Genomic DNA, 23,348 nt, shown 5'->3' with positions numbered 1-23,348 from the left:
CTCTAGGTTATGAATGGGGCCCTCAGAGGGTTTGGATGGATGATTTGGGTGTTCTCTAACATGCGCACTGGGGTTTGTCTGCTCCCAATTCAGCCCAATTCTGTGAACACACAGGGGAAGAACAGCCCCCTCTCTAAGGAGAGCACTCTGTTGGCTGAAGACCAGAAAGCCTTGGTTTATGTCCCAAGGGAGCAGGCTCAGAGGCCACCTCAACTTCTGTTAAACTCAAGCCAAGTAGCTTTGCTAATTTCATGCCCGAAATACACCTGCAAGGCCTGTTTTTAAAAAATCTAGGTCTCACCCTTAAAAATTCAGTTTTAGGGTTAGGAAGGGAAGGAAGGGAATTTTCCTGGAAAATTGCATTCTGGTGCCCACTGAAGTATGAGAGTGAAGTATGAAGTTTTCCTGATGGTTTCTCAATTTTTGCCTCAAAATTGAGGCAGTTAGCCTCACTGCGACGTAAAGAGAAGGTTTCCTGTTATCCCCACGAGGATCCGGTGCACTACTTCTGGCTCCCTCTGTGCAGACGGGTACCTCACTCCCTGGGACGCACCGGAGGTCTCGGCCAGCCCATTCCTGCGGCCCGGCCGGGGAGCCGGGGAAGCGGGGCTTAACCTCGCAGGGGGCCGGGCCAAGATGGAGGGAGCCGGCAGCCTCCAAAGCCAGCCGTAGCCTCCTCCTGGGGTACTTTAAGAAGATTCAGATTGCAGCGCGGGCACGGGGCGCTGCGGGAACCTGCGGGAACCTGCTGCCCCTCGGGGGCGGGGCCGGCCGCGCTGGGGGCGGGGCCGGGGCTGGCGCCGGATCGCCGGCCGGCATTGTACTGAGAGCTTGCGGCAGGAGAGCGTTGCCTGCGGTTGGGCGGAGGTGGACGTGAGGCGGGCGAGGTAAGGCGGTCGGGCAACCCGGCCGAGGTGGACGTGGAGCGAGCTGAGGGGACTGGAGGTGAGGTCAGGCGGGGCCGCGGTGGACGGGAGGTGAGGTGAGGCGGGCGGGCCGCGGAGGACGGGAGGGGAGGGGAGGCGGGGCGGGCGGCCGGGCCGCGGAGGACAGGAGGCGAGCCGGAGAGGAGCAGGTGGAGTTTGCGCCGGCAAGGCGGGACCCCGGGCGGCGGCGGCGGCTGCAGTCCCAGAGGTTGGGGCGGGAGCCCCCCCCCTCCCGCCGTGCCCTGTCTCGGCGGTGGAGCCCGGAGGGGAGAGTCTGCAGGGAGGAGGGGAGTGGGGCCGGGACGCCGAGGCCGGAAAGGGTCCCGCGGAGCCGGGGCGTGCGGCTCCTGGCGTGACCGCAGACCGCCCCCCGGCGTCTCCGGGCGCGCCGCCTCCCCGCCGTGCGTCCGGGCCTGGCGAGGCTGTGCCGGGCCGCGGAGGGGGCCCCGCGGGGGATCGGGGCGGTGACCGTCCCCGCTGTGCTCGGGTCTGCAGGCCGCGCCGGGCCGCGCGCGAGCATGTGCGGGCGCACCTCCTGCCACCTGCCTAAGGACGTGCTGGCCCGAGCGTGTGCCTACCGGGACCGGCAGGGCCGGCAGCGGCTCCCCGAGTGGAAGGACCCCGACAAGTACTGCCCGTCGTACAACAAGAGCCCGCAGTCCAGCAGCCCAGTGCTCCTGTCACGACTGCACTTGGAGAAGGTAACCGCCGCTGTGTGAGCCCGCCCGCTTCCGGCTCGGCGGGGGATGCTGTGGCGAGCGCTCCGCCTCGGCTCGCGGGCTCTGGTCTCCACCCCCCACCCCCCGCCCCCGGTGCAAAGGAGAAGCGTCATCCGTGTTTGCTCAGCTTGGAAGATGGCGCCGTGTTCCTCAGGCTCAGTTGAGGGCTAGTCGTAATGCGTGCAAAGGGATTAGAATACGTTTTTTAAGACCACATCTTTGAAACCTTAACTGATTATCAGTCTTTTGAGTATTTAAAAAAAAAAAAAAAAGACTTCCATGCCCCTTACAGGCCCAGCTGACCCAGAATCTCTAGGCTAGAGCAGGATTAAGATGAGCTAATCTGAAACACCTCTGGTGATTTTTTTTTCTGCTTATGTTTTCAGTCGTTTTGTCTTTTACTGAAGCTAGGAACCGATGTGGATGGTTTGGGTATCTGAGGTTTAATTGCACTCATTGTTTCTATAGTACTTACCTCTGTAGTGTTGGCATGCCCAATAATTCAAAATCCTGTTTTGGTTCTTTATCTTCTGAATGTGTGTGTGGGTGTATGTGTATGCAGGTGGGCACCAGTGCGGTAAATAAAATGCTTAATTCCAGAAATCAATGGTTTCTCCATGCCTTAAGCATTTTATTTTACTCAAGATTTTATTTATTTTAAAGAGACAACAGGAACAGAGGGGCAGAGGGAGAGGGGTTAGGGAGATGAAGAGAGAGAGAGAGAGAGAGAATCCCGAGCAAACTCCACACAGGGCACAGAGTTGGTCCCCAGGTTCCATTCCAGAACCCTGAGATCAAGACCTCAACAGAAACCAAGAGTCAGATCCACTACCTGGCTCCACTACCCAGGGGCCCCTCCATGTCTTAAGCATTTTAAGCGGCCTTTATAGGGATAAAAAATCATGATTGTTTCCATCCTGGATTTTTATTGTTTGATCCATAATGCTTAAATCACTTTATAAAGTCAGTTATACCCCTGCTACTTGTCAGAATTCTTGTGATAGGATTCATTTCTATATTATTTGGAATAAGCATACCAAATAACATTGATCTTTTTGGTTGAATGAAGCCATATATATGAAATAGTTTATTCTTGAGCTATTTTTATTGGGTGCAATCCTTCCCTATTGAAACTAAAAAAACTTTTTTTTTTAATGAGACAAATCAAAATTAAATATCATGGGGAGGGGCACCTGGGTGGCCCAGTGGTTGAGCTTCTGCCCTCAGCTCATGTCGTGATCTTGGGATCAAGTCGGGGAGCCTGCTTCTCCCTTTGCTTATGTCTCTGCCTCTTTCTGTGTCTCTCAGGAATAAATAAAGTATTTTAAAAATAAAAAAAAAGTATTTTAAAAATATAAAAAATAAATATCATGGGGAACCTTAACTGAGAAAGGAAAGAATAAAACATGTTTTAAAGGAAGGCCTAGGGATCCCTGGGTGGCGCAGCGGTTTGGCGCCTGCCTTTGGCCCAGGGCGCGATCCTGGAGACCCGGGATCGAATCCCACATCGGGCTTCCGGTGCATGGAGCCTGCTTCTCCCTCTGCCTGTGTCTCTGCCTCTCTCTCTCTCTCTCTCTCTCTCTCTCTCTCTCTCTCTCTCTCTCTGTGACTATCATAAATAAATAAAAATTTAAAAAAAAATAAAAATAAAGGAATGCCTAGGGATCCTTGGGTGGCTCAGCGGTTTAACACCTGCCTTTGGCCCAGGGCGTGATCCTGGAGTCCTGGCTGGGATCGAGTCCCACATCAGGCTCCCTGCATGGAGCCTGCTTCTCCCTCTGCCTGTGTGTGTCTCTGCCTCTCTGTGTCTCTCATGAATAAATAAATAAAATCTTAAATAAAAATAAAAATAAAATAAAGGAAGGCCTAGGGGATCCCTGGGTAGCTCCTTGGTTTAGCACCTGTCTTCGGCCCAGGGCGTGGTCCTGAAGTCCCAGGATGGAGTCCCTCATCAGGCTCCCTGCATGGAGCCTGCTTCTCCCTCTGCCTATGTCTCTGCCTCTCTCTGTCTCTCTCATGAATAGAATCTTTTAAAAAAATAAAAATAAAGGAAGGCCTAATTTGAAGTGAAGACAGATTAAATGTATGTGCCTTTTTTGGCCTTGCTTCTTTGTATATCACGTTTGTAGAATTATAGAATGCACGTTAGCTAGAAGAAAAAATTGTTTAGGGATCCCTGGGTGGCGCAGCGGTTTGGCGCCTGCCTTTGGCCCAGGGCGCGATCCTGGAGACCCGGGATCGAATCCCACGTCGGGCTCCCGGTGCATGGAGCCTGCTTCTCCCTCTGCCTGTGTCTCTGCCTCTCTCTCTCTCTCATTCTATGTGACTATCATAAATAAATAAAAATTTAAAAAAAAAAAGAAAAAATTGTTTAACAGATATAAAGATAGAAACGTAGGGAGATTGTGACTTATCTTAGGTTACCCAGTAAGTGAGGGGACAGAGCTGGGACTGAGGTCCAGACCACTTTCTCCACTCCAGTGGATGCTTCTAGAGCTAGAAATGGAGAAGGTAGAGCCCCTAGTAAACATAGCCCCCTCTCCTTTCCATCAGTGTTATGAATTTACTGATGCAGTGTTTTTTGACTCCACATCTCTAATAAATTTTAAGATTGCTGGAGTTCCCTAATTTTGTTAAATATATGATATTCCATTTGTCTGAAACCTATAAATTATAAAACAAAATTAGAATCATTTCAGGTCTCTGTTAATCCATATCATCAGTGGCCGGCACATGTGTATAGATTGCAACATTTGCGTTTAAAACCACTGGTTTGCAAATTACTTCCTCTTTCATTTATTTACCCCAGCTCTACACAAGTCCAAAAGGGTAGAGGAAAAGATGACTAATATTGAGCAATATTTTCAATATTGTGGCTTCTCAGCTACTTTCTATTTATTGTTCCCAGTAGGGGGAAGCCTCATGTTTGGGTTTGGCTTATAACTGTCCAGTGAACACACTAACATTAAAGGTGAACGGTGGGATTTTTTTTTTTTTTTCAACAGTGGGATTTTAAGATACGATTTATCAACCTTGGCATTATTGACATTTTGGATGGGATGCTGTCCTGTGCATTGCAGAATGTTTAGCAGCATTCCTGGCCTTCACCCACCAGATGCCTCCTTTCTCCCCACTAGATCTTGATGGTGGGGGCGGATTGTCAAAATTGCATGTTAAGGGGTACATAGGTGGCTCAGTTGGTTAACCGTCTGCCTTTGGCTCCAGTCATGATCCTGGGGTCCTGGGATCGAGCCCCACATCAGGCTCTCTGCTCAGTGAGGAGCCTGCAACTGCCTCTTCAGCTCGTGCTCTCTCTCTCTCAAATAAATAAACAAAATCTTAAAAAAAAAAAATAAAAGGGCATGTTGAGAACTTCAAATTTAGAGTATTATTGTCTTGTAAATTCCTGATGAGAGATCATTTAGATCACTATGGTATAATGTTATCTCATTTATCCTTTGGGTAGGGGGCTCTTCTGCTTCACACGTTTGATTCTCAAAGGATTCACAAAAGCGGTTTTTCTTGGTTTGGGGTTTGTTTTTTTGAGATCGATTTATTTCGTAGAGCACACCCAAGTGCCCACAAGTGCAGGGAAGGGCAGAGGGAGAAGCATCTGCCATCCTCTCAGGTCATGATCCCCTGGTCTGCTTCATTATGTTAAAGTCTCTGCCAGTCTCTTAACAGTTAATGAACTGTTAAGTTCATTAACGTAACATCAGATACATTATAGGCATGTTTCCCTGGGTGGCGCAGCGGTTTAGCGCCTGCCTTTGGCCCAGGGCACAATCCTGGAGACCCGGGATCGAATCCCATGTCAGGCTCCCGGTGCATGGAGCCTGCTTCTCCCTCTGCCTGTGTCTCTGCCTCTCTCTCTCTCTCTCTCTCTCTCTCTCTCTGTGACTATCATAAATAAATAAAATAAAAAAAGAAACAAAAACAAAGTACATCTGTGCAACCTTATGCCCACTTTTACATGCAATGACAAAGCTCCACTTTCTGAATATTCATCCTCACCCTAAATAAAAGAAACCTGCTCACTACCACCCCATCTCCACTTACTTCCATATTATTTGCTGCAAATAGTGTCCTTAAAAAAAAAAAAAAAAAGAGTGATCCCTGAGTGGCGCAGCGGTTTGGCCCATGCCTTTGGCCCAGGGCGCGATCCTGGAGACCTGGGATCGAATCCCACATCGAACTCCCGGTGCATGGGGCCTGCTTCTCCCTCTGCCTGTGTCTCTGCCTCTCTCTCTTTGTGTGTCTCATGAATAAATAAAATCTTAAAAAAGATTGATTTATCAATCTGAGAGAGAGAATCTCAAGCAGACTCCCCACTGAGCACCAAGCCCTATGCTGGGCTCAATCTCACAACACTGAGATCATGACCTGAGCCAAAATCAAAAGTTGGACACTTAACCAACTGAGCCACCCAGACACCCTGATGTACTTTCTAAGAAACTTTATCCTCATGGCTTTAACAATCACCTTCACGTAGAAAAATTTTACTGTTTAATTCTAACCTTAGAAAAATATTGAACTATAATTTGTGTATTTCATGTCATGCATTTAAATGATCCTGCAAGGTAGGTATTGTTCACTTTACTTTTATTATAAGGTGACTTTTACTTTTACTTTTCAATAAGGACATTTGAAGGTCCAGGGAGTTCAGACTAGTCCAATCTCATAAGTAGCAGAGACAGGATTTTTGAACAAGGATCTTCTTGCAAAGGCCTTATTCTTTGCTCTATACCAGCAGTTGGCAAACTGGTCCTCAGATCAAATCTAGCCCATTGCCTGTTTTTGTAAATAAAGTTTTATTAGAACACAGCTATGCTCCTTCATTCTTTGCTTTCATCATACCAGTGGTAGTAGAGTTGAGTTGCTTGAGTCATTGCAACAGAAACTATGGATTCACAAAGCCAAAAATATTTACTATCTGCCTTTCACAGAGAAAGTTTGCTGACCCATTCTTTGTACCATGCCGCCTCTTTCCTAAGTTTGTGTAAGATTTTATTTATTTATTCACGAGAGACATAGAAAGAGTCAGTCTCCATGCAGAGCCCCCCAGGTGTCCCTCTCCTAAGTTTTAATTCCATATTTCTAAATGTTTCTTGGACATAATAAACACCTGTACTTGGATTTTATTCAACTGACTTTAAAGGACTTTTGTTACGTTTGTTCACCAGTGAGGGATGAGGACAGGGCATTACAGATATGGTTTGTCTCTTCCCTGAAGTCTTAGTCAGCTGAGAAGGCCTGGCATTTGAGGTTAGAATCATCTAGAGCAGGAATCCGAAAACTAGGGCCCTCTGACTATTACATAAATAAAATATTATGGAACACAACAACATCATTCATTTATCTGTTATCTATGGCTGCTTTGTCCCTGTAACAATAGTTATATTATAATTGCAACAGGGCCTCCAAAATCTTCAATACTTAATATCTGGCCTTTACAGAAAAATTTGCTAACCTCTGATCTAGAAGCATTTTCACTCATTTATCTGGCAGTTGACATTGGTTATCAGTTGAGGCTGTTGACCAGAACATTTACATGTGTCCTCTCCATGCAGTGTTGCGCACTCTGCGGCAACACGATCAGGGTCCTGAGGGTAAGGGGATGAGGAAAATAAAAAAAAAGTAAAGAGATGGGGACAGGAGGGACACAGTGGATGATGTCCAAGCAGTGTCAACTTTATTCAAGGTTCTTACAATATTATATAGCACAAGCAGAACAAAGATAAAGGAATACCTACATGCATGACAGACCCTACTGACACAGGAGGGTCCTAGTTAATAGATAAACATGCTATTCTAGGTACATACATTTTCAAAAGGACAATAGATATGATTAACAGACCAGTAAGAATAGCACAGACCCCTATTTAACTTTACCACCAGGCTAGAACACATTATATCAATTGTATTATGTGGGCGATCACGTATAAGCGAGCTCCAGAAACCATTGCTCAAGCCCTTTCTCAAGCATCAACCAACTATTTACCCTTTGGGCTCCTGAGCCTTATGAGTAAATGCGGGATGCAAGTCCGAGCTTGGTTTGGTTTAGTAATTCTAGCTAGTCGGTGGCCATCCACAATGCAGCCTGGGCTTCCTTGCAGAATGACAGTCTCTAGGGGGGGCTGGATTTCTTCTTTGGCAGCTCAGAGCTTCAGAAGCAATGTCTCCATAAGCAAGGAAGAAGTTGACACACATTTTCTGACCTAGTCTTAGAAATCATATAGTGTCACTTGTGCCACATTATGTTGGTTACAAGTGAATCACAGGCCCATCCAGATTCAGGGGGAGGGAACATTCACCTTCACCTGTCAATGAGAGGAGTATCAAAGATTTTGCAACCATCTCTTTAAACTGCTCCAGACTTCCAGTTATCATTTGAAATTCAACACCTGACCTTTCCCCAAATCATGCCCCTCTTCAGACTTTCCTCTTTAGCTCAGTCATCTAGGCTTGAAAATTTAAACAGTCTTGTTTTCTTTTACATTTACATTCACAATTTTATTTTTAGTATGTCTTTTGTTGTTTTTTATTCTACTACCATCATGAGACCCACCGTATCTTTATCCCTAAACCATTATGATAGCACCCAGAATGTGCTCTCTGCTCATGGTGTCTTCCGACCCATAGTGTACACATACAGAATAGCGGGCGGGGGAGGGGGGGACGCCTGGGTGGCTTAGCAATTGGGCATCTACCTTTGGCCCAGGGTGTGATCCCGGGATCTGGGATCAAGTCCCACATCAGGCTCCTTCCAGGGAGTCTGCTTCTCCCTCTGTGTCTCTGTGTCTCTCATGAATAAATAAATAAAATCTAAAAAAAAAAAATTGTGCATGCAAACAGATATTATAATCTGTAGGTTTCATCAGATTCTCAAGGGGCCAATTACCGCCCAAAAAAGTTAGACAAGGATGTGTCGGAGGCCAAGTGTACCCTCACATTTGGAGATTCGTTAGGAAGGATTCAGCATACAAGGCATATAATGGCTAAGGTTTATTACAGTGAAAAAATACATAATAGAATCAGTAAGGGAGAAACACCAGTAGGAATCTGGAAAAAAAAATCCATGCACAGGCTTCCTTATCTTCCCTTCTTTCTGTGAGAGGATACACCAGGCATGTTGCTTCTCCAGCAGTGAAAAAGTAGTAATGTTTTTACCTGGGGCAACCCCTTAGAAACTGAAAGCCCAACATTGTTTGTTGTTTTTGCTTTGTTTCATTTTATTTTTAAAGATTTTATTTAGGAGCACCTGGGTGGTTCAGTTAGTTAAGCAACCGACTTGATTTCAGCTCGGGTCATGATCTTGGTCCTGGGATCGAGCCCTGCATTGGACTCCATGCTCGGTGGGGAGTCTGCTTGAGGATTCCCTCTCCCTATGTCCTCCCCACACTTGCACACTTTCTTTCTTTCTGAAATCTTTTTTTTTTTTAAAGATTTTTATTTTGGGATGCCTGGGTGGCTCAGCAGTTGAGCATCTGCCTTCAGCTTGGCCCGGGTTCGAGTCCCACATCAGGCTTCCTGCATGGAGCCTGCTTTTCTCTCTGCCTGTGTGTCTCTGCCTGTCTCTGTGTCTCTCATGAATGAATAAATTTTTTTAATGTTTTTATTTTTTTTAAGAGGCTCCACACTCAGTGTAATTCTGTACCTCTTGTGGGATCTGATTTAAGAACCACACCACCCCACCCATGTCATTTCTGTCCCTTCTGAGGAGTTGATACTTCTCCATTCCATCTCTTACAGATCACTCTCCATTGAACTCCTTTGCTGCCACTCCCATGTTTTAATATTTTTGTCTTTGTGGCTTTATATGTTATAGCGCAATCCTTTTGAGGTTAAGCACTCCTTCATTTGCCCCACAGCACCCTGTGTATCCCTAGATCATAGCATTTACCTTATTGTATTATCATTGTCTGTGATATGTAGTTCTTGAGAGCTGGGACCACATACTGCTAGGCCTAGTACTATGACTCTCATAAGAGGCACTAAGTAAACATTTACAGAGACTAAACTTCTTTGGGCACCTGGGTGGCTCAGTGGTTGAGTGTCTGTCTACCTTTGGCTCAGGTCCTGGGATCGAGTCCCTCATGAAGTTCCTCACAGGGAGCCTGCTTCTCCCTCTGCTTATGTCTCTGCTTCTCTCTGTATGTCTCTTAAAAAAAAAATAAACTTCTTTGAAGAGTTTTTTGTGTTTTTAAAGATTTTATTTATTTGAGAGAGAATGAGAATGAGCATGGGGGAGGGTCAGAGAGAGAGGGAGAAACAGATGCCCCACTGAGCAGAGAGCCTGATACAGGGCTCCATCCCAGGCCCCTGGGATCATGACTTGAGCCAAAGGCAGACGCTTAACTGAGCCACCTAGGCGCCCCAGAAACTAAACTGTGTCCCACCCTACCCAAGTAGTATGTCTTACATTCTAATAAATGCTGAAGAACTTAAGTTACTCACATTGTGATAAATCATTAAAATTGTTTTCAAATCGAATCTTTCCCTTTTAATAATCTCTGTATTTTTTGTATTTTTATGCTAATAGTAATATAATGCATGTGCTACATTTGTTTGTTTTTTTTTTTTAAGATTTATTTATTTATTCATGATAGACATAGAGAGAGGCAGAGACACAGACAGAGGGAGAAGCAGGCTCCATGCAGGAGCCCGACGTGAGACTTGATCCCGGGACTCCAGGATCGCATCCCAGGCCAAAGGCAGGCGCCAAACCGTTGAGCCACCCAGGGATTCCCCATTACATTTGTTTTTATGGTTTTTTTTTTTTTAAGATTTTATTTATTTGTTCATGAGAGACAGAGGTAGAGACCCAGGAAGAGGGAGAAGCAGGCTCTTTGTGGGGAGCCCGATGTGGGACTCAATCCTGGAACTCTGGGATCACACCCTGAAGTGAAGGCAGACACTCAACCGCTGAGCCATTGGTTTTCTAAATTTCATTATGATCTCCTCACTGGATCTTATCTTTTCTCATGGCAGGGTGCAGATTCATCTGAGCGTATCATTGCTCCCATGAGGTGGGGATTGGTCCCATCATGGTTCAAAGAGAGTGATCCTTCCAAACTGCCATTCAACATTACCAACTGTCGTAGTGATACCATGATGGAGAAACGTTCCTTTAAGGTAGGTCACAGGTCTATGGAAAATGCGCATATTCTGTTCTTTCTTCCAACAGAGCTATTAATGCCTTATATACCCAAGAAATAAGATTCTCCTGGAAAGTGTGTTCCCAGTTGCTAATAATGTTGAGTGCTATTATATATATTACTGTGTAAGTCATCCCAAAACTTAATGGTTTGAAACAAAACTATTATTTCTTCTCATCCTCTGTAGGTTGAATGGGTCCAGCTAGACAGTTTCCTCTCCCCCCAGGTAGACAGCTTTCATTTGGAGGTTCTCATGCACTTACTTTTTTTTTAAGGTTTTATTTATCCATTTATGACAGAGAAGCAGAGAAGCAGCCTCCCTTGCAGGGAGCCTGATGCGGGACTCAATCCCAGGACCCCGGGATCATGACCTGAGCCTAAGGCAGACACTCAACCACTGAGCCACCCAGGCACCCCTCATGCATTAAAATTAAGTGCAGCTGAGGCTGTAGTACATTATTTAATCTTTTCAAAAGCTGTGTGAATGGTGACTTTATGCATAGGAAAAGTGAGGGACAGAAATAACTGCCCTAAGGTCCTACATTGGTGGACCTGAGATTTCAACTCAAGCCCATGACATTCTCTCACTAAAACTGTATTTTGCTCACATTTTCCCTCAGGTTCCTCTTGGAAAGGGAAGACGCTGTGTTGTTTTAGCAGATGGATTCTACGAGTGGCAGCGATGTCAGGTTACTAGTGAAAGACAGCCATACTTCATCTACTTCCCCCAAGCCAAAACAGAAAAGGTATTGTCAATAGTAGCTAATCCAAAGAGGCACACTTTGTTTCTTTCTTCATAGAATTTCTTTTCAAATAACTGCTTTATTGAGGTATAATTCACCATAAAATTCACCTTTTTAAAGTATGCAAGTCAGTGATTTTTTAGTATATTCAGAGTTGTGCAACCATCGCTGCTAATTTTACATTTTCATCACCCCAGAAAGAAACCCCATGTCCTTTAACTGTCAGTGTCCATGCTGTATTCTCCCCAGCCCTGACAGCCACTAATCTTTTGGTCTCTGTAGATTTGCCTATATTGGACATTTAATATATTTAGACTTCTACAATATATAGTCTTTTGTATCTGGCTTCTTTTACTCAGTATAATGTTTTCAGTGTTGATCCATGTCACTGCTTCATTGCTCATTTATTGCTCGTCCATTATATGGATAGGCCACGTTTTGTTTATTCATTCACCAGTTGTTTCTACTTTTGACTCTTACAAATATTGCTACGTGGACATTCATGTACAAGTTTTCATATGAATATATGTTATAATTTCTCTTGGGTTTATGCCTAGAGGTAGATTTGCTAGGTCACATGGTGATTATATTTAGCATTTCCCTCATAGAACTCCCATTTTAAGACAAAAAAATTAGGCTGTTCACATAACATTTTAAGGAAAAGGTTTTTTAAAGATTTTATTTATTTAAGAGAGAATACAAGTGAGAGAGCACAAGCAGAGGGAGCAGCAGAAGGAGAAAAGGAGAAGCAGACTCCCCACTAAGCAGGGAGCCCAATGTGGGGCTCAATCCCAGGACCCCAAGATCATGACCCAAGCTGAAGGCGGCTGCTTGACCAACTCAGCCACCCAGGGACCCCCATTATAAGGAAATTAAAAACAAATCAGACATACCAGTATCATGTTTTCATTTTAATCACATTTGTTGCTTTGGTGTTGCTAAAGCCTTTGCATTCTCACTAGTTTGCTTTGTTAAAATTGGGAATTATTGTGGGTGGGGGGATGGGGTAACTGGGCCATGGGCATTAAGGAGGGCACATGATGTGATGAGCACTGGGTGTGGTTTTGTTTTGTTTTGTTTTTAAGATTTATTTATTTATTCATGAAAGAGATACAGAGAAAGAGAGACAGAGACATAAGCAGAGGGAGAAGCAGGCTCCCCGCAAGGAATCCAATGCAGGAATCGATCCCAGACTCCAGCATCATGACCTGAGCGGAAGGCAGCTGCTCAACTGCTGAGCCACGCAAGCATCCCGAGCACTGGGTGTTATATGCAACTGGTGAATTACTGAACTCTGCATCTGAAACTAATGATGTACTATATGTTGGCTAATTGAATTTAAATTTTTTAAAAATTGGGAATTATTGGTGGCCTCTGGCTGGCTTAGTCAAGGGAGCATGTGACTCTTGATCTCAGGGTTGTAAGTTCGAGCCCTACTTTAAGTGCAGAGATTACTTAAAAATAAAATCCTTTAGGTGTGCTTCGTGGCTTAGTCACTTGCTCTCAGCTCAGTCTTGATCTGAGACTTGATCACCAGGATGGAGCCTACTTTAAAAAATAATAATAAAATATTTAAGTAAATAAATAAATTAGCAGTAAGTCGGAATTCTGTGGCTTCTTTCTTGAGGGCACCACTCCAGGATTCTAGTGCTTAGCTTTTCTGTTTTTAGGAATTATATATCTTTTCAGAGTCTTTCCCTCTGGCACTCTTCTTGAGAGACTGTTAGGCACTTGTGTGGATTAAGTAGGATGGCACTTTCTCAATTCTGTCCAGTTTTTCTTACCTATCAGAATGTATCTGAGGACAGCCCCAGTGGCTTAGTGGTTTAGCGCCGCCTTCAGCCCATTGAACATTGTCTCTGCCTCTCTCTCTCATGAATAAATAAATAAAATCTTTCAAAAAAAGTCTGCAGAGAATAAACTGCTTCTTGAATAGTGTAAGAATTTTATAATAGTGCATTTCTGAATCCTATCTTTTGGTATATTGTCATACAGTTTACTTTTTCATATGCTATAAACTCACAATACATTGCTACTATTTTGCTTTAGACAATTATTTTATAGTGATAAAAAATAAGTATTACATTTACCTTAATTTTTAGCCATTTCCATGGATCTTTACTTTTTTGGGTAGATCCAAGTTTCTATCTGGTATCCTATTCCTTCAGTCTAAAGAACTCCTTTAATACTTCTTGTAGTTCAGGCCTATTGGTAATGAATTCTATTTTTGTCCAAGAAACTATCTAGTTCATTTTTTTAATCATCATAATTTTCTTTATGAGAAGTAAGTTACATATCATAAAATTCACCCTTTTAAACTGTATAGTGGGGATGCCTGGGTAGCTCAGCAATTGAGCACCTGCCTTTGACTCAGGGCATGATCCTGCGGTCCTGGGATCGAGTCCCACATCAGGCTCCCTGCATGGAACCTGCTTCTCTTGTCTGTCTGTCTGTCTCTCTCTCTCTCTCTCTGTGTGTCTCATGAATTAATTAATTCATTAATTTTAAAAACTATATAGTAGTGGGGATGCCTGGGTGGCTCAGTGATTGAGCATCTGCTTTTGGTTTTGGTATTTTTTGTGTGTGTGTGGTTTTTTTGTTTTTTAAATAATGACTAGAATTTTTCCAGTCCTTTTTTTTTTTTTTTTTTTTTAAGGTTTTATTTCTTCATGAGAGACACAGAGACAGAGAAGCAGAGACACAGGCAGAGGGAGAAGCAGGGTCCATGCAGGGAGCCCGATGTGGGACTGGATCCTGGGTCTCCAGGATCACACCCCGGGCCGCAGGTGGCACTAAACCGCTGCGCCACTGGGGCTGCCCAGTCTTAAAATTTTTGATTGCCAGAGACTGAGATAATTACATCTGGAAATGGATACATTTATTCTTCTAATAGGCCATAAATGTGTGAGATTGAGTCGATTTTATCAGGAGCTAAACTGGTTTTGTTGTTACAATTACCTTTATTCGGGCAGCCCCTGTGGTGCAGCGCTTTAGCGCCGCCTGCAGCCCAGGGCATGATCCTGGAGACCTGGAATCGAGTCCCACGTCAGGCTCTCTGTATGGTGCCTGCTTCTCCCTCTGCCTGTGTCTCTGCCTGCCCCTCTCTCTCTCTCTCTGTCTGTCTGTCTCTATGAATAAATAAATAAAATCTTTAAAAAAAAATTACCTTTATTCACTACAGGGTTTAAATTTCTCCATGCCATTTTGTGTTCAGGGTAAGAGTAATCTTCCAGAGGGTTTTTCTCAGTAGTCCTGCTTCCTTCAACTATAGTACCTCCCTTTAAGCCTGTGCTTTCGAGAGGATCTCTATGCTCTTGCCCCTTCCCCAGAATTAGGCTTCTGTTGCTGTTCATGTGGTACTTGCTGATCTAAAAGGTGGGAGAGTGTTCTTTCTTGTCTTCATACATCCTCAGTCTCAACAGATCTGTGGCCCTTGGTGTCAGGCTCAGGCTTTCTCGGGAATCCTGCTGCTTCCCCAGGGGAGTAGGAGGGATCTTCTACCCTTCCCCAGACTCAGTGGGCCTTACCTGTATCTTACGGGCAACAGGCTTTATTACCTATACCCTGGCCCCTTAAGGCTTTTGCTCCTTAGAGGAGAAGTGATTGGGTGAGGCTTCATGCCTTTCCTTGGTGTAAGAGAGTGAGGCCTCCCTCCTCTAGGCATGAACCAGCAAGAAAGGCTTTCTCTGGTTTCCTGCTCTGCCCCTGTCTTTCTTGTGAGCAGCTGGAGAGGTTCATGGAGAAGAGTTCTGTAAACTGATGTAAACTCCCCTAATGTCTGCAGCTCCCAGGGGTTCTGGACTCTCAGGCTAGCCCATACACTGTTTTTAGCAATTTGGTGATAATTTTACCTGAATGAAGGCCTTGCTTTCCTCCTGTTGCCTCCAGTAAGCCAGTACTTATGTTTCATCTTCCCTTGGAAGCCCCTCTCTTTCCATAAAGTTTATGCCAATTGGTTGCCCAGTGACCTATTTTCTGATGAGTTTAAGGAGTTACTATTTTTGGGCACCCTAGGTGGCTCAGTTGGTTAAGTGTCCAACTCTTAATAGCAGCTCAGATCTGGATCTTAGGTTCATAGATTCAAGCCCCGTGTTGGGCTCCATATGGGGCTTGAACATAAAAAATAAAATAATAAAATAAAAAGGGATCCCTGGGTGGCGCAGCGGTTTGGCGCCTGCCTTTGGCCCAGGGCGCGATCCTGGAGACCAGGGATCGAATCCCACGTCGGGCTCCCGGTGCATGGAGCCTGCTTCTCCCTCTGCCTGTGTCTCTGCCTCTCTCTCTCTCTCTCTCTCTCTCTCTCTCTCTCTGTGTGTGTGTGTGTGTGACTATCATAAATAAATAAAAAAAATAATAATAAAATGAAAGAAAGTTATGACTTTTGTAGATTATCTAGCTTTTTTCTTATTGTTAGAGGGGGTACTCTTTTTTTATTTATGATAGTCACAGAGAGAGAGAGAGAGACACACAGGCAGAGGGAGAGGCAGGCTCCATGCACCGGGAGCCTGATGTGGGACTCGATCCCTGGTCTCCAGGATCGCGCCCTGGGCCAAAGGCAGGCGCCAAACCGCTGCGCCACCCAGGGATCCCGAGGGGGTACTCTTTCCAGCTTTCTAAGTTCTAGGTCTTGAACTGAATCTTAAATGTTAGGTAGGAGCTGGCATGATGAGAAATGGCAGGACATTTTGGGCAGAAGAAGTTGCTCTGGCAAGATACAAGGGCATGAAATTGTACAAGGGCTTTATTTACAAACAGCTGGGTTTGGCTCAAATTAAAATTGTTGTTAAAAGGGCACCTGGGTGGTTCAATCAGTTAAGTATCTGCCTTCAGCTCAGGTCATGATTGGGATTGAGCCCTGTGGCGGGCTCAGTGGGGAATCTGCTTCTCCCTCTCCTGCTGCAGCTCTCCCTGCTTGTGCTCACACTCTCTTCTCTCTGTCAAATAAATAAATATATTTTTTTAAAGACCAAAAAAATAGTAAAAGCTGGAATGATGGGCCAGATCATGGAATGCCTGAATGCCCATTGATGATGTTGGATTGTATTCTGAAAGCATTAAGGAGCCATAAATCCATAGCTTCACTGGGTTCTTGCCATCAAACCTCTTTCTTTTAGCAATAGTGGATCAAGAGGAGCTAACACATGGGCTAAAGTACTTCTAAAATGATTGCTATGTTAAGTCTGTGGTAGTACCCAGCCTGTGTGTAGGAGGGGGCTGCTGAGTATCTAATCTGCCCATGTATTTTTTTCCAGTCAGGTAGCATTGGTGCTGTGGACAGTTCTGAGTACTGGGAGAAAGTCTGGGACAACTGGAGGCTGCTGACAATGGCGGGGATCTTTGACTGCTGGGAGTCCCCAGAAGGAGACCTCCTGTATTCCTACACCATCATCACAGTAGATTCCTGCAAAAGCTTGAATGACATTCACCCTAGGCAAGTTACAGTTCTAATACCTAGGTCCAAAAGCATTCAGAAGAGGATTTGTCCTCTGCTTTTAGATGGGTAGCTTTGGATTCAATGTTTCTATGTATGCAGAAATTTAGAGTAGCAGTTGCTTTGTGGAGTTTGGCTATAATATGAAAAAAAAGTCCCCACACTATGCCAAACTGTACAGTGAAAACCCAAGGACATATGAGAAAAGTATGGGTTAAAACGACAATGCCTAAAAATTCATCAGGAACACATTAAAAAATAATAGGAATTTATTAACAGTTCCACAGTTATCTACATAGATATTACATTAAATATGGCACTTTACCTTAGAAAGTTGCAGAATTTGCTTGTGGAAAATGAGTGTCGGAGTAGTTGTAACTTATGAGCTATTGTGAAGTGGAGGGAAAATTAGGCAAAATGTAGGATCTTTGCGGCCTTAAGTCCTGGGGCAAGTTTTTCTGCCTTTGAAATGTTCCTTCAGGGGGTGCCTGGGTAGCTCATTTCAGTTAAGTGTCTGCCTTAGTCTCAGGTCATGATCTCAGAGTTAAAAAAAGAAATGTTGTTCTTCAGGGCCTGCGTTTATAATAAATACATATTTAATCAAAATTGAACTTTTTAATCCAGTGTATATAGCCCCCTCGTGCAATTAACTTCTGTATTAACTGCTGAAAATTCTTTATTTTTTAAATATTTTATTTATTTATTCATGATAGACATAGAGAGGGTGGGGGGTGCAGAGACACTGGCAGAGGGAGAAGTAGGCTCCATGCTGGGAGCCCAACGTGGGACTCAATCCCAAAACTCCAGGATCACGCCCCAGGCCAAAGGCAGGAGCTAAACGCTGAGCCACCCAGGGATCCCCCTGAAAATTCTTTAGCAGCATTTTCATCCATTCTAATGTCTTCTCCTGACACTGAAAGTTTTGGAAATTTAATCACTGTTTGAAACCACGAAGCCATCCAGGCCTTTAAGTATAAATAAAACTTGTGAGAGCTTGCAGGTTTTTGTTTATGTTTGCTGCTAAAGAGATAGCACACGTTCTCTTTTTTTCAGGACGCTCTAATAGTTCAAGCTTCTCATCAGTAGTCAAAAAATTTTCTACTTACACGTACTCCTTTGCATGTTTTGAACTACAAAGCTTATTAGGCATATTTGAGATGTTGGATGAAGGGTTTTTTTTTAATATAGGGAGAATATATTCAACAAATGCAAAATAAGAGCAAAACATAACTTTGGAAGATAACATACAGTGAGCTGCAGTAGCTGTCAATATTTGAGGTATTTCTGTGTGTTCCTACAAGGTTCCATTCAACTGGATGCAGCTGTCTATTCACCTCACGTTTCCCACAGACAAAACTAAAGTAAACAAGAAATTTACATTATGCTGAAATTGCTCTCTAATATGTCAGTCACATTGGAACAGATCACATTTTAAAAACAAACATTAGTAGAATTGACTGTCTATCACTAACAGGTTTTGCCAGATCCAGGTGCCCTCAGAAGTGATACTTGATGTTTTGCTGAAAAGAATGTAGTGCTGCACATGATAGGATTATCTATTTTAGCCTTGTCCTAAGTATTCATTGTGAAATTATACTTTCATATGATATAGTGGTTGTATTTCTCACTAATTTACGATAAATTCTGGGATGCCTGGGTGGCTCAGTGGTTGAGCGTCTGCCTTCAGCTCAGGTCGTGATCCCGGGGTCGTAGGATTGAGTCCCACATTGGCCTCTCTCTCTGTCTCTCATGAATAAATAAATAAGATCTTTTAAAAAAATAATAAATTCCCATTCATTTTTTTTAATACATTATTTTATACACTGTTAAGAAAAGTTAAGTGCTCCCATTTACTTCCAGTTAAACTATAATACAATGCAGAGATGCCATTCATCAGAAAATGCATCTGGATTTCACAGACTAAATTTTTTTTAAGATTTATTTATTTCAGAGAGGGAGCTAGCAAGAAGGGGGAGGGACAGAGGAAGAGAATCTCAAGCTGACTCCCCACTGAGTGCAGAGCCTGACGTGGGTCTCCATCTCACAACCCTGAGATCATGACCTGAGCCAAAATTGAGAGTCGACGTTTAACCAACAGCCACTCAGATCAGATGTCCCAATTCTAAAGTATTTTTGAAAGTAGACGTTTGATTTGTTGAAGTTATAATAATTATTAAAATAGATGTTTATGCATATATCTCCTAAAATCAAGTGTTCCACCAGTGAATGTGCAGCATGCTTTCCCTTGGTCTAGGACATAAAACTGGAAGCTAAACACAGGGTCTTTTCCTAACATTTCCATGGGTAGATATCAGGAGTCATCTTAGGCAGCATCCTTGCTTTCTGAGGCATAGTTTCTGGTAGTTCACGATTATGTGAATAGCTCTTTCTTACTGTAAATCTAGAGATTATTACTGATAGACAAATTTTCCCTTTAATTTCCCTTTAATCTTAGGCATCTGAGTCATCACAGAATGTTCACCAGTTGGTTAGCTAGTACACTGGGATGCACTGGATCCTGTCATAGCACTATTCACTGTCTTTGCCATAAACTTTGTAAGCTAGCTCCCAAGGGTTGAATGTTGTTCCCTATCTAGTTGTGGTCAGGGAGCACATGGCCTCAGATCAGCACATGAGGTGTAAAAAGAGGACAAGTTTATCCTTAGGATGATTTGTGCTGACTCAAGTCTTCCTTCTGTCTCCCTACCCTCTCTCTACCTCCTAACCAATGTCTCTACCTCACTGGCTAGGATGCCTGCCATATTAGATGGAGAGGAAGAAGTCTCTAAATGGCTTAACTTTGGTGAGGTCTCAACTCAGGAAGCTCTGAAGTTAATCCACCCCACAGAGAACATCACCTTCCATCCAGTCTCTTCCGTGGTGAACAACTCCCGAAACAACACTCCTAAATGTCTTGCTCCTGTCAACCTATTGGTCAAAAAGGTAAGGGCCTGTGACTCTGATAGTCCTTTCTGAGCTTTCTGTCTTCTGCCAGGATAGCTTTTTCAGTTAGAATATGGCCTTTCACAATTAGCTTTAATCTAAACCACCCAAGACTCACATTTCTTTATGTATGGTAAGATGGAGCAGAGCACTATTCTCAAATCTGGCTATGACTCAGACTCCTCAGGAGAACTCTTTCAAGATATAAATGTTGGACTCTATCTAGACCTATTGAGTCAGTATTCAGGGCTGGGCTTGGGCTTCTGTGTCATTAAGCGAATCTGATAAGCCAAATTTGAGGACTCCTACTAATCTGGAGGGTGATTTTAAGAAAGACAAAGGAGCCCTTGTCGGCAATTGTATCTTTGTCTACAACTGTGGAATTTTTTTCTGTCTCTTTTCTGTACCTTTGTTTTCCCAGCTACAAGTTGGAGGAGTTCCAATCCTTATACTCTTTCAGGAGGATTTGAGAACATTCTTGCCATGAACTTTAACTTTTCAGAATTGGAAAGAATAGTTATATTCTGAAGGGGAGGTGAACAGGCCAGAGACCTCCAGTGGGAACAAAAGCTCCAGAGCAAAGGTTTGGGAATAGCAGTTGTTTCCAGGACTTAAGTAGGACATGGCTCTGAGTGTTCAAGAATAGACATCTTAGAATGCCTGAGAAGTGTTAAGGACAATGATTACAAAATAGCTACTACACCTCATTTTTCTGAAAGTTTCTAAGTTTTCAATACACAGTGTCATCTTTTTTCTTTTGTCTCAGTTCTCTGCAAACTCCTGCAATCCTGATCCCTCTATTCCCTAGAGGTCTCTAAAAATGTAATGATACACATTCATTTTGTACTAGATACTGCCCCATTTCTGCCATGGTCTTTACCCCTGAAGAATTCTCATTCTGGAGAGGTGGCATTTAAATGAATATAAAACCTTCAGTTTAGGGTTGAGGTGCAAGTGTAAGAGCTGGAGGGGGGAAGCAGTGCCAGTCGAGGAGAGGCTGCACAGTGGGAAAACAGGTCAGCCTGTTCAGCCTTAGCTGAATCCTTAATCATGGTGACTGCTTGAAGCCATACATCTCCAGTTTGATATCCCCACACTTAGCCTGGGCACACTGAATATACCCTCTTCCCTGAGAATGCTTCTTTCTCTACACCTATTTGGATTGCCCATCAGCTCTTTTCTGACTGGTCCCACACAGTTCATCTGAGGCCTGCTGTAAGAGCCACTCCCTACTCCTTGCACTTCTTGGAGCATACTCAGTTGCTCCTCCCTTCTCCCCACTCCTGACCACTGGGCCCAGTCTGGCTCTCAGTAACCTCTTCCAAGGCTGGGTCAGTACCTAATGCCTCTTCTCTAATTTCTTCCCTTGCAGTTGGCCTTTTCCCAAAAGCTTAAGCTGGGTGGTTTGAGCATTTTCCTCTTTCTTCTAGGATCTCAAGGCAAGTGGTAGTAGCCAGAAGATGATGAAGTGGCTGGCCACAAAGTCACCCAAAAAAGAAGAGTCCAAAACACCCCAAAAGGCAGAGTCAGATGTGCCCCAGTGGTCCAGCCAGTTCCTACAAAAGAGCCCATTCCCCACCAAGAGAGGAAGTGCAGGACTCCTGGAGCGATGGCTGAAGCAGGAGAAGGAAGAGGAGCCTGTAGCCAAGCGGCCTCACAGCCAGTATCAGGGACTTTGAGAGACCAAGACTGTGATTCGCTGTACTCAATTTTGTTGCTTATTATGTGTGTGGATTTGCTTTGGGATGAGATAGCAGTATTGCTTGACAGTTGTGGATTCATGAGTGGATAGCTTTCCTGGCTGCAACTAGGAACCCACAGTGGAGCAGATGGCAGCCTGGGCAGAGGAGGGACCGCCCACCATCAGTAATTCATAGGGGCCTTTATACCTGGTGTGTGGCTGGTGGAGCCTTCTCTCCAAGCTAGACCCCGTGTGGTTCTCAGCCTGACCTGTTACTGCTCACAGAAGGCTGTTTTCTGCTCAGCTTTTGGGTTCTGTCAGCCTTTTGGAATTAAGTTCTTAAAACATTGTATTTTTCTCTTAATAAATTATATTTGATACTGTCTACATTTCAGAAAATGCTGCTGGCAGGGGAAGTTCTGGATCTTACTGTTTTCTCCTGGCATCAGTCCCCAGGAATGGATTTTGTCACAAATATGGAGCCCTGGGGCTTTTTGTGGACAAAGCTGCTTTTTTGGAAACCGCAAAAAGGCTCAGTGTGTGTGTGTGTGTGTCTGTGTGTGTGTGTGTGTGTGTGTGTGTGTGGTGAGGGTGTCTTCGTTGAGGCACTGTTCACTCTTAATACTTGGAAGTTTTGTGAATCCTTTAGCTAAAAACCAAGCTGAGTGGTTGCTAAACACAAAGCTGGGCAGAGAATGGGACACAGAGGTCAAGGCCCTGTCCTGACCACAGGGACCATAGGGTCTGGCTGAGAAGCTCCAGTCACAGCCCACTAAGCTCCACCCAGATTCCCAGCCTCTGGGCAGAGCAGGACACAGAGGGTGACCTGGGCTGCCAAGGGCGCTGGCCAGAGCCCCTGTGATTTGCTTTTGCAGGCTCCTCCTTGGCACTGAACCCTTACTTGGAATGGTTATCTGTTGTCCTCTCCGCACCCTGCCCATTAGTTCTCTGAAAGCAGAGGCCACTGCTTCACCGTTAACAGACGGACGTGTAACTACTTGTTAGGTGACTGCGAGCACTTCCTACGTGCCCTGCTCTGTACGGGCAGAATAGGAATAACCACACCCGCACCCAAAAGGGAAGGTTTCAGCAGGGCTCCGGGGAAGAGGGGATGCACAGGCTGGCGGGGGCGGGGCAGGGCTCCTCTGGAGCAGGCTGCGCAGACGCAGCCCGCAGCGGGCAGGGTGAGAGCCCGAAGCCCTATGCAAATCAAGGATCGCAGTGTCCACCAATCAGAGGGGCGCTCTCGCGCTGTTCGCTAATGGGAGTGCGCGGCGCGCCTCCCAGGGTGCCTGGGGGCGGGGCCAGCCCGGGGTCTCCTTCCCTGCTCTCCGGATTCCTCTGTGGAGCGCCCGCCTTCCCGCGAGGGGCGGGGTGGGCTGTGGTGGGTCGGGCCCCAGCTCCCTGAGCCCTGGAGGTGGGAGCCTTTTCACAGCGGCCTCCATGTTTGTTTGGGCTTACTGAGTTGTTAGTATTACCAAGAGATTTAAAAATACAGATAACTTACCAGAAGGTTGACTGTTATGATTATGTTGCCATAATGCTTCGAATTTAATAAGCAACAAAAGTGAAATTCCCTTTGTTTTTCATTGCTGTCTCTACCGTTTGTCAGGGTTGTAAATCACTGTAACAGGAAAGGACAGCATGTCCTCAGGGGTGTGTATCCTTTTCATTCAGTTTTTACTTGCACATAAATGGGATGTTAAAAGCACATTCTTCAAACAAACAAAAAAGCACATTCTTGAAC

At 44.6% G+C, this 23,348-nt stretch overlaps 1 protein-coding gene across 2 annotated transcripts; it reads left to right on the top strand.

Annotated features, from left to right (window-relative positions):
- The first annotated feature begins 802 nt into the window (after nt 1-802).
- HMCES (5-hydroxymethylcytosine binding, ES cell specific) lies at nt 803-21,986 on the top strand. 2 transcript variants are annotated; one of them, XM_055344580.1, is made up of 7 exons: nt 803-887; nt 1,422-1,627; nt 10,637-10,780; nt 11,424-11,549; nt 16,799-16,977; nt 19,728-19,920; nt 21,351-21,986. In XM_055344580.1, exons 2-7 carry the CDS (start codon nt 1,445-1,447, stop codon nt 21,597-21,599), a joined length of 1,074 nt encoding a protein of 357 aa, XP_055200555.1. In that variant the 5' UTR covers nt 803-887; nt 1,422-1,444; the 3' UTR covers nt 21,600-21,986. The 2 variants fall into 2 exon arrangements, with proteins under 2 accessions (XP_055200555.1, XP_055200556.1); XM_055344581.1 differs by having other exon boundaries at nt 856-945.
- The last annotated feature ends 1,362 nt before the right edge of the window (nt 21,987-23,348 follow it).

Source organism: Nyctereutes procyonoides, unplaced genomic scaffold (assembly GCF_905146905.1).
Source record: "Nyctereutes procyonoides isolate TBG_1078 unplaced genomic scaffold, NYPRO_anot_genome, whole genome shotgun sequence".
NCBI lineage: Eukaryota > Metazoa > Chordata > Mammalia > Carnivora > Canidae > Nyctereutes > Nyctereutes procyonoides.
The sequence above is the reverse complement of the archived record's forward strand: the minus strand, read 5'-3'. Positions and strand labels throughout refer to the sequence as shown.